Raw genomic sequence first — 17086 nt, 5'->3', positions numbered from 1 at the left:
GATTTTCGATCCACGATTTCCGAGCTGTGATTTCCGAGCCGCGATTCCCGAGCTGCGATTTCCTCTCTCGGTAAAACCGACTCAAAAACCGAAGCCTCACCCTCATTTGCAAGCCGATTCAAAATAACTGCGACGATAAAAAGAGCAAAGATTTTTCATCCAAAAGCGCGTCTCTGTTTCTTCAAAAAAAGAAACAGAGGCGGGTCAATTTGAATCATGTGGTTCAAAACTAACTATTCCATTGACACAATTTATTCATCAAAGGTGTCGGCTTCTCGCCAACATTGATGAAATGTCGGTTTTTACGTTCCTGCTTCAATTATTCATTGGATGTTTCACATTAACAAGACGACGGTATGGAGTCTACCGGCCCTCGCGTGTTTATGACGCTCAATATTTCTTCTTTTTTGTTCTTGACATGATTCTACATGCCGCCAAGCTTTGCAGTGCAGAAATGGCTTCTCGCGTTTGGCCAGCATCCAGCGCTGCATTTGAATGGCCGCTACATAACATTGTCGCTTTGACAAATGCCAACAAAACTCCAAATTGGAGTCTGACGTTGACTATGACTGGCGGGGACTTGAGCAACTTAGCGCCAGCTGTTGTGTGTTTTCGTATTGAAGCATTGAACCAATCAGAATTTGGCTGTCATTTGTTACCTGGGTCAGAAATCTACTATCAGTTCTGCAGGCCCTATACTATCAAATAAGTGTCGATCAAATTGTTGCTTTAGTCCGATTTGAAGTTAGGGATACCAAGGCCTTCTTGCAGGCCTTATTTCCTGGCTAACGCTACCCTCTAGTAGACTTGTTGTCAATCACAGCACACTTTTTAGATGAGTCGCAGTCGTAGCTGTAGCTGTCGTCAAAGTTGTCTAGCCACCAAATAGATAGGACGGCTTGGACTGTTTCAGACATAGCACTAGTGAAGGTCAAAGTGTCAAATGCACGGCTCGTCACTGCGAGATGGTGAGGTGGAGGTCAGCAAAACGGCCTCCAGGGTCGTCTGACGGCGCTTAAAGGACAACCGACGTCTCCGGACAAGTTGTGTCCATAATTTGTAAAATGGCTTCAAATGACTTCTACTGAGCGTATTTGACAAAGATTCCACCGCATATGGCTATATTTTCCGTTTTAAGACTCGTGCTGAATATTCAGGAAGTCTTGTTTTTGAGTTGGTGACGAGTCCGTACGTGACGTCACTAAAGGACCGCCCCATGATCGTAAAAAAGACGCATTGTAGCGGTCCTTCCATCACGTCAATGTATTTTGCTGTACTTGTTTGGTCTGGGGACCTCGTGTTGCACCCAAAAGCCGCCAGAAGGACAGAAAAGGGCGTCCAAGTGCCATACAAGGAATTTATCAGCCTGTGGTAACGGAGGTGGCTACAAGAGGTCACCATTTTGTGCCTCTTTTTTTGTGTGAGAGATTTCCCCCTAATGTTGCCTCAAAATGGCACAAATAAATTCTTTAATCGATTGCAAACATGTATGCTTTCCTCTTCAGAACTATTTGAATCATATTCATAACTGGATGTGTAACAAAAAAGCATATTCTCCAAATCTGAAGCCACTGTTTTGATTCACTAGCAATGCAAGACGTCTTGGCGTGACGTCACCAACTGGGGGCGGGACTTTCTGAAAATGGCCAATTCACAGCTCATTTTTTTTGCAGATTTTGGACACTTTAAGTCATTTTTATTGGTGTTTTGCATTTTACAAAAAATATCATACTGCGTGTTTTGGGTATTTTAGATGCTGTAAAACGTTTTTCTGATGTCAGTGAAAAAACCAAAAAAAGTGACGTTGGTTGTCCTTTATAACAAACCTCATCCGGCAATGGCGTGAGGAAGACAAACACATTTGTCAAAGGCGTCTTTCATCATCAAAGCCGACGATGCTAATTAAAAGCTTTGGAAAATCTTTTAATTAAGCTTTGGAAAATCAAGCACCCCCTGGGGGGCTTTTTTCTTGGTTGGTTTTTGCGGCCAACCTCAATCAATGACCCCAGAAATGGGGCTTTGTTTCGCCGAAGCAAAGTCGAAGTGATTCCAGCCACTCTGGTTCTTTGATCTCGGGGGGGAGCGTGTCCCGAGCTGACCAAATAACGTCAAAAATAAAAGCAAATAACAACTTTTTTTTAATTCAGTTGCTCAAACTTGATTAGCTGAATTCAAAGTTGTGCCTTGCAGAGGATTTAGGGCACATCTGGAGCTAATGTGAAGCGCCTTCATGTCATCTGGACTGGATTTCTTTGCACTCTTATGCCGTAACTTGCCGGTTTCGGTGGCTTGAAAGCGCTCGGGGAGCGACTTGATGCCACAAGACGACCGGATTTGCGCTCCACTGTTGCACTTTTGGCGCTTAAAAAAATGGACAAAGACGCAATTGCAAGCTTCAATAATAATAATAATAATAATAATAATAATAATAATAATAATAATAATAATAATAATAATAATCATAATAATAACAATACATTTCAGTGTCCCGGTAGTCGAGTGGTTAGCACACCGGCTTCACAGTGCAGACCCGCGTGGGTTTCTCTGGCTCTTCCGGTTTCCTCCCACACTCCAAAAACATGCATGGCAGGAAAATTGACCACTCCAAATTGTCCCTAGGTGTGAGTGTGAGAGTGAATGTTGTTCGTCTTTGTGTGCCCTGCGATTGACTGGCAACCAATTCAGGGTGTCCCCGCCTTGTGCCCGAAGACAGCTGAGATAGGCTCCAGCCTAATGAGGAATAAGCGGTACGGAAAATGGATGGATGGATAATAATAATACATTTGATTTATAAGCCTGTCAAAATTCTCAAGGTCACTATACAGTCACGGGATATGTTTTTTTTTTCTGTGGGTGAGCAGCGGCCGCCACACGCGCCAGCTTTCACTCAACCCAGAATAACTCCAATAGATAGAAAGCTAACTAACTAGCTAATTCATCGCCAATAGATATCTAGCTAGCTAGATTGGATTGGATTGGATTTGCCTTTATTAGTCTCGCAGTGGAGAAATTTACATTACTAATAGATAGCTAGCTAGATAGCCAGCTAGCCAACCAGATAGCTAATAGACAGCAAATAGAATGCTAGCTGAGTACCCAGCTATGTAGCCAGCTAGATAGCCAGCCAGATAGCTAGATATCCAGCAAGATAGCTAATAGACAACAAACAGATAGCTAGCTAGGCAGCCAGCCAGCGAGAGAGATAGCTAATAGACATCAAATAGCTAGCTAACTAGGTAGCCAGTTAGATAGCCAACTCGATAGCCAGCTAGATAGTCCACTAGATAGCCAGCTAGACAGCTAAATAGCCAGCAAATAGAGCGCAAATAGATGGCTAACCAGGTAGCCGGCTGCGTAGCTGGTAGACAGCCAGCTAGATAGCCAACTAGATAGCCAGCTATATAGCTAGATATCCAGCTAGCCAGATCGTCAGATAATGGACAGCAAATAGATAGCAAATTCATGCAATACTTAACAAAGAGGGTTTTATGTTACAAAGAGGGAACAGAAAGTGCTTAAGAATGAATGACTCTCTGTGTTTTTGTGTTGTCATGTTATTTGTTATTTAGTTTTTTTTTTTTTTTTGTTCTTTTGACTTTAAGACGGCGCCGCGAGAGTGGCTGCCTCTCCAGCAGCTCCTGTGTTTTGCTTTTTCTACTTTCATTTCTTTCATAACTTTGCTGCTGTGAAATGTAAATTTCTCCACTGCGAGACTAATAAAGGCAAATCCAATCCAATATCCATGGAAACAGCTTTGGAATGCTGCCCAACCATATCAAATGACTGATGCAAAATGTCATTTTGCTTTTGGTGCAAAAGGACGTGTGAAAAATAGTGACTTTAATCACATGACGAGATTAGATAGCACGACATGTGATCTTCAATGAAATATTCACATTGTGACTAGCAAAGAAAATGAATGGTAGAGATCAAAAAGGTGACAAGCCCGAGCGCTAAACTCTTCCATGCCATGTTTGGAACAGAAAAGAGCCAAAAATGGCGGCGCCATATGCTGGCTCGCAACCACAATGCCTCACATGTGACGATTCTCCTTATTCGCCTTATTTTCAGGCTGTTGAAAAAATGTCGTCTACAGATCGTGTCACTGTATCCATTTGCAGCTTGTTAAACTGGGGGTGGGGGGGGGCAAAGGACCAAAAGTGCTCCCCACCGCTGACATCATCCATTGCGGTCAACGAGCTTTCCTGAAAGCGGCGCAAAGCATTTTTGGCGTCTTGGAGCTCGCCGCGTTTTTGGCCTTCCCGCCGCTTTCGGGACAGCGTCTGGACTCCATTTGCATGTCCCGCCAAAGTTGCCGAGATTCGGCTGGCAGTTCATTCGCATCAATGCTTTAAGCCACAGGTGTCCAAGTCAAGGCCTACGGGCCAAATCTGACCCGCCACATCATTTTACTTGGCCCGCGAAAGCAAATCAAGCATGTCATGTGTCATGCTCATATATCGAGCCATCTAGCTAGCAAGATAGCGAGCAATCAAACTAACTAGCGATCGAGCTAGCTAGCTAGAGAGATAACTAGCTATCGAGCTAGCTAGCGAGCAAGCAAGCGATCGAGCTAGCTAGCGAAGCCAATATCGCTACTGCCTTCTAGCCGATCAGAGGATCACTTGAAGTCTATGTTGACGCCGAGTTCGGATGCGGGACACGCTGCTCTCTTTCTGTGTGTGTGTGTGTGTGTGTGTGTGTGTGTGTGTGTGTGTGTGTGTGTGTGTGTGTGTGTGTGTGTTTGTGTGTGTGTGTGTGTGTGTGTGTGTGTGTGTGTGTGTGTGTGTGTGTGTTTGCGTGTGTGTGTGTTTGCGTGTGTGTGTGTGTGTGTGTGTGTGTGTGTTTAGTGCCTCAACTGGGATCACCACCTTATCGTGGTGAGGCACTTTGCGCGTCTCCATCACCCCGAGAGCTATGTCGGCTGGAGTCTTGTACTCCTGGCAGCGTCACCCCAGCTGAATAGGTCGGAGGGTAGAGGCCAGAAAAAGAGTGATCCCAAATCTGCACCCGGGGGTAGGCGTAAGCGGAGTCCAACAAATCGGATCGAAATACAGTAAAGTCTCGTTATATCGATATTCTCGGGAGTCCGAAAAAATATCGATATAACCGGGACTATCGATATATCCGACCCTGCGCGCATGTAATTTTCTCCGTGCGTGCATAGAAATAGTATCGATATAACCGGGACTATCGATATATCCGATATCGATATAACGAGACTTTACTGTATAATCAAACCCATGACTATGAACCTGGCTTCAGGAGGTACAACATCGAGATTGGCGCACTCAGTGAGGATTCACTCACAGAAGTTGGTGAGGGCTACACCTTCTTCTGGAAGGGCCTCCCAGAGAATGAGCGAAGACTCCATGGATTTGGCTTTGCTGTGAAAAGCAGCTTACTCAGTAACATCACTGAATCCCCCCCCCCCCCTCAGCATCAGTGAACGGCTTATGACCTGGCGTATTCCCCTGGTAAAAGGTCGCTTTGCTTTTGCCTATGCTCCCACCTTGGATGCTGACAATACATCTAAGATGCCTTCTACGAGTCCCTGGATGCAACCATATCTAAAATTCCTGCCTCGGATAAACTTGTTCTGATGGGTGACTTCAATGCCCGAGTAGGTACCGATGCCAAGCTTTGGAAACAAGTACTCGGAAGGCACGGGACGGGCAAAATAAACAGCAATGGCCTCCGACTCCTCACTCTGTGCCCTGAACATCAGCTGATTGTAACAAACACCATCTTTCAGCTGAAAAAGAAGTACATCAAATCATGGATGCACCGCAGGTCCAAACATTGGCACTTACTGGACTACATCATCACAAGGCAACGAGACCAATATGACGTCTGCATCATGCGGGCCATGCGTGGGGCTGAATGCTGGACTGATCATCGACTGATCAAGTCCAGGCTCAAGCTGAGAATTCGACCTCCTCATAAGAAACAGCAACCCCAAAGGTGTCTCAACTCCAGGGCCGTGGAGTCCCCAGAATGTGCAGCAAGCTACCGCAACAAGCTGGCAGAGGGACATGCCAGCCTGGACAAGGACACCAGTAACAGTAACCTTGATGTTGAAAGCAGGTGGAAAAATTGAGGACAACAAATCATCAAGCTGCCTCTGAGACCATCGGCTTTACTCAGAAATGTCATCAAGGTTCGATAACAGCTCAGCTGCCATACAGGAGCTTCTGGAAGCCAAGCGTAAAGCCCATGCCACACTTCCTCACTCTCCACTTCTCCTCTCTCACTACAAGGCCATCCGTGGTGAAACACAGAAACAGCTGAGGATGATGGAAAACAAGTGCAGACAACAATGACACACCCGCCTTCTATGATGCTGTAAAATCCCTGCATGGCCCACAAAGACAACACATTGTTCCAGTTAGATCTGCAGACGGTTCTGTACTACTGAAGGACAAACAGCTAATACTTGAGCGCTGGGCAGAGCACTTTGACTCCCTGTTCAACCAAGTAAACCCTTCGGACCCATCTGTCCTTGACTCCCTCCCAGAGCTTCCATCAGTTCTCTCCCTTGATGAACCTCCTCAGTTCACAGAGGTCCTCTCTGCAATCCAGAGCCTTAAAAACAACAAAAGCCCTGGCCCTGATGGACTTCCAGCTGAGGTCTTCAAGAGCGGCGGTTATCTCCTGACACGGCAGCTTTACCACCTCATCTGCAAGATCTGGCAAAACGGGACACTTCCTCAGGAATGGAAAGACAGCAACATTGTCACCATTTATAAAAGGAAGGGGGACAAGTCAGTCTGTGGCAACAGTTGTGGTATGTCCCTACTTTCTGTTGCTGGCAAGATTCTTGCAAAAGTAATGCTGTTCCGTCTTACATCGCACACTACCGAAGACATCCTCCCAAAGACACAATGCGGTTTCAAAAAGGATCGAAGCACTCTGGACATGATCTTCGCTGCGCGCCAAGGTCAGAAGAAATGCAGGGAACAAAACAAGGACCTCTATCTATATCACCTTCATCGACCTGATCAGCGGCATCCACGAGTTACAGTATGCAGATTATTGTGCTCTGCTGGCCCACAGCCCAGCTGCCATACAACATGCCCTTGATAACATGTCCTCGATCTACCGATCACTCGGTCTCATGATCAATGTAACCAAAACGGAGGTCATGGCAAAAGAGAGTTCTCCACCCCCAGTGTTCACCATCAGTGGCACACACCTGAAGGTTGTCCAACAATTCAGCTACCTCAGCAGCATTCTAACACCCTCCTGTCAAATTGATGATGACGTCCAGGCCCGCATCAATTAAGCCTCCAAAGCTTTTGGCAGATTGCGTACTTGTGTGTTTGAAAACAACTCCAACAAAAATCGCAGTCTACCAAGCAGTGTGTGTGTCCACGCTGCTATATGACGCAGAAGCCTGGACCATCTATCGACACCATGTGAGACGCCTTGATGCATTCCTCATCAGGTGCCTCCAACGGATCCTTGACATCACCTGGAAGGATCATGTCCCACACACCGACATCCTTCAACGCACTGCCTCCACCAGTATCGAGGCTATACTAGTAAAGAGGCAACGCCGGTGGGTTGGACCTAGCTGCCGCTTGCTTCGACAGGTGCTTTATGGACAACTCTTGTCAGCGAATAGGAAGCCTGATGGTCCTAAGCTGCGATACAAAGACCAGCTTAAACAGACTCTAAAGAAATGCAACATCAAGCCCAGCGATCTCGAGTCTGCTCCTGCTAACAGGTCACTCTGGCGTTCCTTATGCCATGATGGGGTGACACAACTTGAAGACAAACGCACCCAGAGGAGGATCGTGCTGCACCAGCAAAGACACCTTTGTGCTGCTTCAGTACCGCCACGGCAGCCTCACATGTCCTGAATGTGGCAGGATTTGTGGCTCCAGAATCGGGCTTCATAGTCACCCACAGTGGCATCGCCGCCAGCGCCAATAACCACTGTCCAATACCCCACATAAGGATGGAAGCTATGTCATCTTTGACTCTGATGGACTGCCAAGACAAGAGTGTGTGTTTAGGGGAAAAAGTTGTCCCACCCTCCAAAAAAAGAAATACAGTGATACCTCAGCTTACGAATGCTTTAGATCACGAACTTTTCGCCTGACGAACAATAAATACGCAACTATATAATCTTGGCATACAAACTAGTTTTCGGCGAACAAACCAAACGACACAGCGCTACGGTGGCTGGCGGACTACTTTTCTTTCTTTGAGTACAGAGGTAGTTTGTTATTGAGTGGAGTACTTTTGCTATTATGGGAGCGAAAAAGACCCCACCAAAGGCTCATGTTAAACTGAAGAACACAAAAGAAAATTAGGGTCGAGCAGAAGAAGGAGATCATCGAGAAACACCAACGACGTGCGCGTTTGTGTGACTTAGCGTCCCAGTACACGTATGCTAAGTCGACCATCGCTACATCTGGCTAAGGGTGTTTCTGTGTTGTCTAAGCAACAGTCTCAGGCATTAGAAGAGGTTGAAAAACTTCTGTTGATTTGGATTAACTAAAAGCAGCTGGCAGGGGACAATGTGAGTTAAAGCACGGCAATTCCATTCAGATATCAAGAGGCAACTACATCAACGACCATCACAAAGGTCAATAGAACAACTTATTTGTCATGTCTTTTTGATGATGATACTAGTGATGATACAAATTCCTTGTGTGTTCAATAATAATCATTGTGACATCAAAGCTGGCAGACGATGTGCCATTGTCACTGAAATTACAGGACCCACAGAATATTGACTTTTTTTTTAAACCATGCAGAATATTTCATCATTCACCAACGCAACCCTAGCTGAGGGACGCCATTCGCCACAGCCAAGGTAACGGAGGAGATTCTCCCGGTGGGATGAACTCAGAACACCTCAGCACCACTCACAGCTCATTAGCATCGGTGTTATCGAAAACGACGCAACAACGTGAGCCCAAAGTCCTGGAAGCAAAGCCAAGGTGGGATTACTCACGAATCCTGTCCCCCTTCCACCTCCAGCCGCCTTTGTACTTGGCCGCCGAGGAGTCCCCCGACGAGCATCCCCCGCCATACATCCAGACTACCAGCAGCAGCAGCAGAAGCAGTGGCGACGGCGGCCGCATGGCCGTGCCCGCCGCCCGCTGCGGCTCAACGCCGGGCTACAACGGAAGCCGCCGTGGCGTCTTTGGAGTGGAGCGGCGGTCCTCCTCGCTGATTGGCGCCATCGCAAAAAGCAATCGTGGCTTCTGGCTCTCTTTGGAGAGTCCTTCAAAATGATGGAAGTTGAGCGCCACTCAGGCAGCAGGCAGCCAGCATGCCAACGCGCATGTGGTGGTGGGGGGGGGGGGGGGGGTCTGGTGGGTCTCCCCTTTCTTTTCCAGCCCGCCCCAGGCGTCACAAATAAATCACCAGAAAGCCGCCTTGACTTTGAGAACCAGCGTCTCACCCAGCGGACGCGTTCAGCTTCTGAGTCCTTTCACACCGGCAGATGCATTTTCATCCTGTCACTGTGCATCAACACACACACACACACACACGCACACGCACGCACACACACACACACACACACACACACACACACACACACACACACACACACACACACTAAGAGGAATCTGACTGGCTGTTAATGTGCAGGCAGTAAGCTACCCCCCCCCAGCCCCCTCACTTAATGGCTCTGAAAGAACATCACACATGACACAGCAGAGAGTCAGAAATGCTTCCAGTGCCTCTGAGCGGAGGCCATGTGAAGATGTATCCACAGAGAACCTGAGCTGGGGGCAGGAGAGTGGGGGGTGAGAGAGGGCGTCAAAGTCACGGAAAAAAACGTGTTTTTGTGACGGTTTTTAGGAGGCGTGGCCTCACTTTCTAATAATAATAATAATAATAATAATAATAGTAATAATAATAATAATAATAATAATAATAAGTTCTCCTAAAAGAAAATGGCAGCCGGCTTGTTTAGATCCTCTATTCCGCGGCCCCAGTCGTCGATTAAAGCCACGTGATTGGTCAAGAACGCAACCGTGAGGGGAGGTGGTTTAAACATTAAAGAGACAGGCAGACGACAGAGAGTGACAAAATGGATAGAAAACATTTAAATTAGGACTCGTTTCAACTTTGATAGTCCAAAGGCAGAGTATAGACTGCAAAGTTGACATTCCCATCAATCAGGCTCCACAAATAATCTGCACTAGCCATCAGTTTAATTTGAAATGAAAATACAAGCAAGGGAACCAGCTATTAATGATGTTTCTAGTGTGTCTGCTTGTATCTGTTGCTGTTGCAATATCACAACTTCCAAGATGTACAACCCAGAGCTCCTGGGCAACCCAGAGACCCTTTATGCAGAAACCTATCCATTCCATCAAGCCATCAACGACCATCACAAAGGTAAATAAAACGACTTTATTATAAAGTACAGTTTACTTCTTTAATTATAATACCATAGAACATTTATTACATAAAATCATGTATATTTTGTGTAGTTTTAAGGCTTAGAAAATTAGAAAGTAGAAAATTATGTTTTATGGGGACCTGGGAACGGATTCTTCTCATTTTAATGGTTTCCTATGGGAAATTAATTTTTGGGATACACACTTTCTGCCTTACACACTCTGTCTGGGAACCAATTAAGTCGTAAGCCAAGGTATCACTGTACATTTCATTTTTAAGCGCTTTTCAAATCTCTCAAGGTCACTTTACAGTCACAGGATGTTTTTCTGTGGGTGAGCAGCGGCAGCCACACGCACCAGCGTTCACTCATCCGGGAAGTAACTCGGCTAGAATAGTAAGACAAATAGATAGAAGGCTAGCTAGCAAGCCAATAGATAGCTCATATCTAGCCAGCCAGGTAGCTATTGTACGGTATTACAGAAAAGACAAAGAGAATTGACTTAGCACAATATTTCTTACTAATGTCTACATAAACAAAAGTCAGAAGAACAAAACAAAAAAAACAATAATATGACAACACAAAGACATAGAGAGTCGTTCATTCTTCAACACTTGCTGTACCCTCCTTGTGACATGATAAAAGCAGGGATGAGAATGACAAATGAGAAAAAAAAGTCATCAATATGAATTCATCTGTGTAAGCTCTCAGTCGTACAGGAGTGGTCCATCGATGAGAAGGTTTCTTCAGTCGTCATCTGTACTTATTTGAAGAAGCGATTCTCATAAAACAACTAAATCCTTCATTAAACCAGTCTGGTGGGGTGAGGTTCAATTTGGATCGTTCATACAATAGCCTGCTTAGGCAACACAGGTTAGGCAACATTAGTAATGCTGATGAGGTGATACCGGAGGGAGTGGGGCAAACAGGCCAGTCGTTAGTCAGGAATGTAGGACCAATCTGTGGGGATGCAGGGAGTGGTCGTCTGCTCCCCCCCAACCTGAGAGTAGGGACCTATCATAGCTGTGTCCGGCGCCGCCATGTCTGGACATTAGGGATATATATTTAGGGCCGATACTACCAGTAAGACTTTAGTTCGCTGAAGCATCTTGGATAAGAAGTGAAACGTCGACACCTTCAAAAAAGTACAGATGACGGCTGAAGAAACCTTCTCATCGATTAATATGAATTGTTTTCTGTTCCTCGTGATTGGTAAAAATGCAGCCAAACTATCAGAATAAAAGTCAATTTGCCAAGTACATACGCAAGGTTACTGCTAGCTAGACTGCACACTGCTCATTAGCTTGCACGCTTGCTTGCGGCTGCCTCACAGTAGTGCATTATATTGATGCTAACGTTAGTATGGGGCTTGTCATCGTGCCACTGACATTCAACTGTTTCATCGATGCTATTGTTTCATTGCAAATTAGGTCGCAATGGGACAAATGCTTTGGAAAACTTGGTGGTGGGAATCATCTCACGGAAGGCCTAGCTACACAAAAAATGGCCAGTTTAATGTAATAATTGTTTAGGACAATTCGATATATGAACACATTTCAAATATCTTTTCTATTTCCTTACATATTGTATTATTATCTCGGACTTCCTGTCATGATGTCACAATCTATCCGTCTTATAATTGTTTTAATGTCTCGGACTTTCTGTCATTATGTCACATCCTGTCCGTCTTTCTAAAATATCTCCCAAACAGCTTGATAGGACTATTTTATGGATGCACATTCTAAAACATTTAATTTATTATAAACCACTCATTTTTTGTGTCTAAGTTTAGTTCACGTTATATCTATCTATCTATCTATCTATCTATATGCATATATATACATATATATATATATATGTATATATGTATGCCAGATAATCGCCAAGACAGGCTATGGATACCGCCTCAGAAATGGAGCTACGATCAGTCACCTCCTCTACATGGATGACATAAAGCTGTATGCTAAGAGCGAAAGGGACATAGACTCCCTGATCCACACAACCAGAATCTACAGCAGTGACATCGGAATGTCATTCGGGCTGGAGAAATGTAGTCGGATGGTGACTAAGAGGGGCAAGGTAGTCCACACTGAAGGGGTCTCACTCCCTGAAGGAACAATAGCAGACATTGAAAACAGCTACAAGAACCTTGGTATACCATAGGCCAATGGCAACCTCGAACTAGCAACAAGGAAAGCGGCGACGACCAAATACCTCCAGCGAGTGAGGCAAGTCCTCAGAAGCCAGCTCAATGGCAAGAACAAGACCCGGGCAATAAACAGCTATGCCCTGCCAGTGATCAAAGCAAGAGATTCAGACCACGGATGTTATGACCTGAAAACTCCTCACCATGCACGGAGGGTTCCATCCCAAGTCCAGCACCCTGAGACTGTACACACGCCGTAAGGAAGGAGGCCGGGCACTAGTGAGTGTGAGAGCCACTGTCCAGGATGAAACATCCAAGCTCCATGAATACATCAAAGAGAAGGCTCCAACGGATGATGTACTCAGAGAATGTCTCAGACAATGGGGAACAGAGGATGAGGTGATGGAAGAGGGACAATCATGGGAGGAAAAGCCCCTACACGGGATGTACCACTGAACCATAGCAGAAGTGGCTGATCTCAAGAAGTCCTATCAGTGGCTAGAGAGGGCTGGCCTAAAGGACAGCACAGAGGCACTCATCCTGGCTGCCCAAGAGCAGGCCCTGAACACCAGAGCCATAGAGGCAGGGATATACCACACCAGACAAGACACAGGGTGTAGGTTGTGCAAAGAGGTACCTGAGACAATCCAACACATAACTGCAGGGTGTAAGATGCTGGTAGGGAAAGCCTACATGGAGCGCCATAACCAGGTGGCTGGCGTAGTCTACCGAAACATCTGTGCGGAGTATGGACTGGAAACCCCAAGGTCAAATGGGAAACACCTCTCAAGGTGGTGGAGAATGACCGAGCAAAGATCCTGTGGGACTTCCAGATACAGACCGACAAGATGGTAATGGCCAACCAACCAGATATCGTGGTCATAGATAAAGGGGAAAGGAAAGCCGTTGTCGTGGATGTAGCGGTCCCGAGTGATGGGAACATCAGAAAGAAGGAACATGAGAAAATCGAGAAATACCAAGGGCTCAGAGAGGAGCTGGAGAGAGCCTGGAAGGTAAAGGTGAAAGTCGTGCCTGTGGTGGTCGGAGCACTCGGGGCAGTGACCCCCAAACTCGACGAGTGGTTGCAACAGATCCCGGGAACAACATCGGATATCTCGGTCCAGAAAAGCGCAGTGCTGGGAACAGCACGGATACTGCGCAGAACCCTCAAGCTTCCTGGCCTCTGGTAGAGGACCCGAGCTAAAATGGGGGACAGACACAAAGAATGCTGACATGACATTTTAAACAAAATATGTGAAATATTGCCAATCAAATGGTGAATAAGCGACTCTGTGGAGTTCATATGTTTGTAAATCTGACTGTGATGACGTCAGTGCCTCACCAGCCATGAACCTCACCGCACGTCACTGAACTTCATGTTTCAGTCTAATGTTCTACGCCTTAAGTCACAGCCGATTGGCTCCCTTTGAAATGAGGTCATTCCCGAAGGTATAAATAACATCTGTTGGGGGAACCCCCCCCCCCCCCACTTTCTTCACTGGTCCCTTTGTCTCTCTTGCTCGATGCTCTGGCTGAATAATAAATATTATTTTTTTTGTATATCACCTTACTGCCTGCTGATTGAATATTTTGATGACACAAATGAAGAACTGAACTGGAAGAAGAACAAGATTTAATCTGAAAAAGATTTAATCATAAGCTCCTCCTCCTCTTTTCCTCTCTCATTTTGTGCCGTCCCAAAGATTTTTTTTTTTTTTGTTTTTACTTTTGATTCCTGCTTCATTAATAATGAGCCTAAAAATAATAATAATAATAATAATAATAATAATAATACATTTAATTTAGAAGCACCTTTCAAAGCACCCAAGGATATTTTACAATTAAAAGAACAATAAATACCAGAAGAATAAAACTACGAATAAAATGATAAATATCTGATAGAACAGGGGTGGCCAACCAGTCAGAGACTAAGAGCGACATTTTTTACTATGTTACTGCAAAGAGCCACATCATAAACATGGGCACACATGAACACCCCATCGCCCCCTCCCTCACACATGCAGACCTCTGTTCAGCCAGATTTATTATAAATACAGTAAAGTCTCGTTATATCGATATTCAAGGGAGTCCGAAAAAATATCGATATAACCGGGACTATCGATATATCCGACCCTGTTTGCATGTAATTTTCCCCGTGCGTGCATAGAAATAGTATCGATATAACCGGGACTATCAATATAGCCGATATCGATATAACGAGACTTTACTGTATCAAATTTTAAATACAAATTATATATCCGAAATTGACTCATAGAGTACTAAAACCTCAGGTACATTTCCAACAAAGAACACTGTCTTTACACACACAAACTCAGTTCAACCAAGTCCACAAACAAAAATATAATAGTTTACAATAGCGTGCATGTTGTTAGTGGGACTTCTGGCATTCCTTGTCTTGAACCATCCTCATTAAATCTGGCTTGCATTCTGTTGTTGGCACTCGAAGCAATTCTTTTACACGAGTGTCAGTCAGAACGGATCAATGCTTTGATTTCACATGTTTCAGGGTAGAAAACAGACTCGCAGACGTATGTTGACCCAAACATTGACAGTATTTTAAGCGCAGCCGGTTTGACATTGGGGTATTTTTCCATTGGCACGCGTTTCCAGAACCCTTACAGCAGGTTTCAGTTGGTCTTCCTCACAAAGATCGACCAGCTCCAACTCAGCTTCCTCTGTGAAGCCATCATTGTTTCTTTCACATCTATGCCATGGGTGGTCTTTGAATGGCACAATGGCAAGGAGTTCTTCTTTGATCACACAATCCTTTTTCACCGTGCAAATATTGCCAACTGAGGCTTGTCTTGTATGTCACAACTTTCATCCAATGCGACACTAAAATACTCACACGCTTGAAGGTCTTAGTGCAGCTGTTATTCAATAGCCGTGCTAATGTTTGATATTCTGCGTTCAACAGTATGGCGGGACAGTTAGACATCTGCTACCATTCGTTTTAGTATGTCGTTTTCAGGAGACAAGATTTCAACAGCGTCACTGAGGCATTTCTTAATAAACTCCCCTTCGTTGTATGGCTTGTGCTTGCCAAGTTTAGTCCCTTTGGGAAATTCCTGGTCGATGTTTGCGTGGAGTGAGTTGAAGTGGGGCTGAAGATTGACGCTTTGAAATGCGCTAATGACGCCTGACCGATAAGGCAGAATGGCTTGCCTTTACGCTCAACGAAAAAATATAAAGTCTCCCACTTTGTTAAACACGTCCTGTGTTCGTCTTCATATTTTCGTTTAGCTCTGCATTTTTTCCCTGCCATTTTGAGAGCGAACGTGACACAAATTGTTTACGTCGTAAATAATGGAACTGTATAGTGCCACTTAGCAGTTTTTTTGACAACGATACTAGTGCAGCGTGTTCTACCGGAAACAAATTCCTTGTGTGTTCTACATACTTGGCAATAAAGATGATTCTGATTCTGATTCTGATAATTTGTGTCAAGTCTGACTGGTTGGCCACCCCTGGTTTACGACATAAATGATTGATTTTCATCCCACGTTCATGCGTGTTGACGTCACATGATCAGCTTGATACCGTATTTTCACGACTATAAGGTGCACTTAAAAGTCTTCACGACTATCAGGTGCACTTAAAAGTCGTAAATTTTCTCCAAAATGCGCAGCGCGCGCAATGGTCGTGATATTACGTTAAATAGGGGATGAATGGCAGCGCCAGCGCCAAACATTTTTTACGCTTGTCATGTGGACGCCCCTTAAGAGCCGCATGAAATCAGCCAAAGAGCCGCATGCGGCTCGGGAGCCGCAGGTTGGCCAGGGCTGTGATAGAACATGTTCCTCCATGCTCTGACGAAGGCGGAAGTAGACGCCGAAACATGTCAGGTATTTGGACACCGACAGTACACTGTCTGTAAGATAGGAATCTGGTTTAAATTAGATATCAAGTAAACAGGATGAACTTAATACAACTAGAACATGTTGCTCATGTCAAGCCTAATGTTGCTAAAACAAGGAGAAGAACCAGTCAAGTGCAGGCCATATTTTCACAAATAACTATTCAGAATCAAAATTAGGTCACTTGAAACGTGTGCCTAAATTTCGCATACTATACTATACTGAATTATATACTGTTAGCTGGCTGGCTATCTAGCTAGCTATCTATTAGCTAGCTAGCTTTCTATCCATTTGAGTTATTCCGGGTTGAGTGGAACGCTGAACGCCTAGCTAGCTCGCTATTTGCTATCTATTTGCTACAGTAAAGTCTCGTTATATCGATATCGGATATATCGATAGTCCCGGTTATAGCGATACTATTTCTATGCACGCACGGAGAAAATTACATGCAAACGGGGTCGGATATATCGATAGTCCCGGTTATATCGATATTTTTTCTGACTCCCTTGAATATCGATATAACGAGACTTTACTGTATTTATTATCTATTAGCTATCGGTTGTCTTTCTGTCTGGAATGCTATCTAGCTAGCTAACTATTAGCTGTCTGGCTCACTGGATAGCTATCTAGCTGAAGAGCTGTTAGATATATGGCTATTAGCTAGCTGGCTCGCTTTCTATCTATTTGAGTTAT

The 17086-nt window shown here is 44.9% G+C and overlaps 1 protein-coding gene across 3 annotated transcripts in view; it reads right to left on the bottom strand.

Moving 5' to 3' along the window:
- Positions 1-17086, bottom strand: part of robo1 (roundabout, axon guidance receptor, homolog 1 (Drosophila)) — a 264298-nt gene that overhangs the window by 198895 nt on the left and 48317 nt on the right. Inside the window, exon 1 of one of the 3 annotated variants that reach the window (XM_089013136.1) lies at positions 8969-9312. The exons of 1 other annotated variant lie outside the window; for it this stretch is intronic. In XM_089013136.1, the coding sequence (XP_088869262.1) occupies positions 8969-9098 (130 nt within the window). In that variant the 5' untranslated portion in view covers positions 9099-9312. Of the gene's footprint in view, positions 1-8968; positions 9313-17086 lie in introns of those variants that run through there. One more of the 3 variants, XM_089013139.1, reaches the window with a different exon arrangement.

The sequence above is a fragment of the Hippocampus bargibanti genome, linkage group LG14 (assembly GCF_051943395.1).
Source record: "Hippocampus bargibanti isolate YZ-2025 linkage group LG14, ASM5194339v1, whole genome shotgun sequence".
Taxonomy (NCBI): domain Eukaryota; kingdom Metazoa; phylum Chordata; class Actinopteri; order Syngnathiformes; family Syngnathidae; genus Hippocampus; species Hippocampus bargibanti.
Note: the sequence above shows the minus strand (reverse complement) of the source record. Positions and strands in the feature narration are given on the sequence as shown.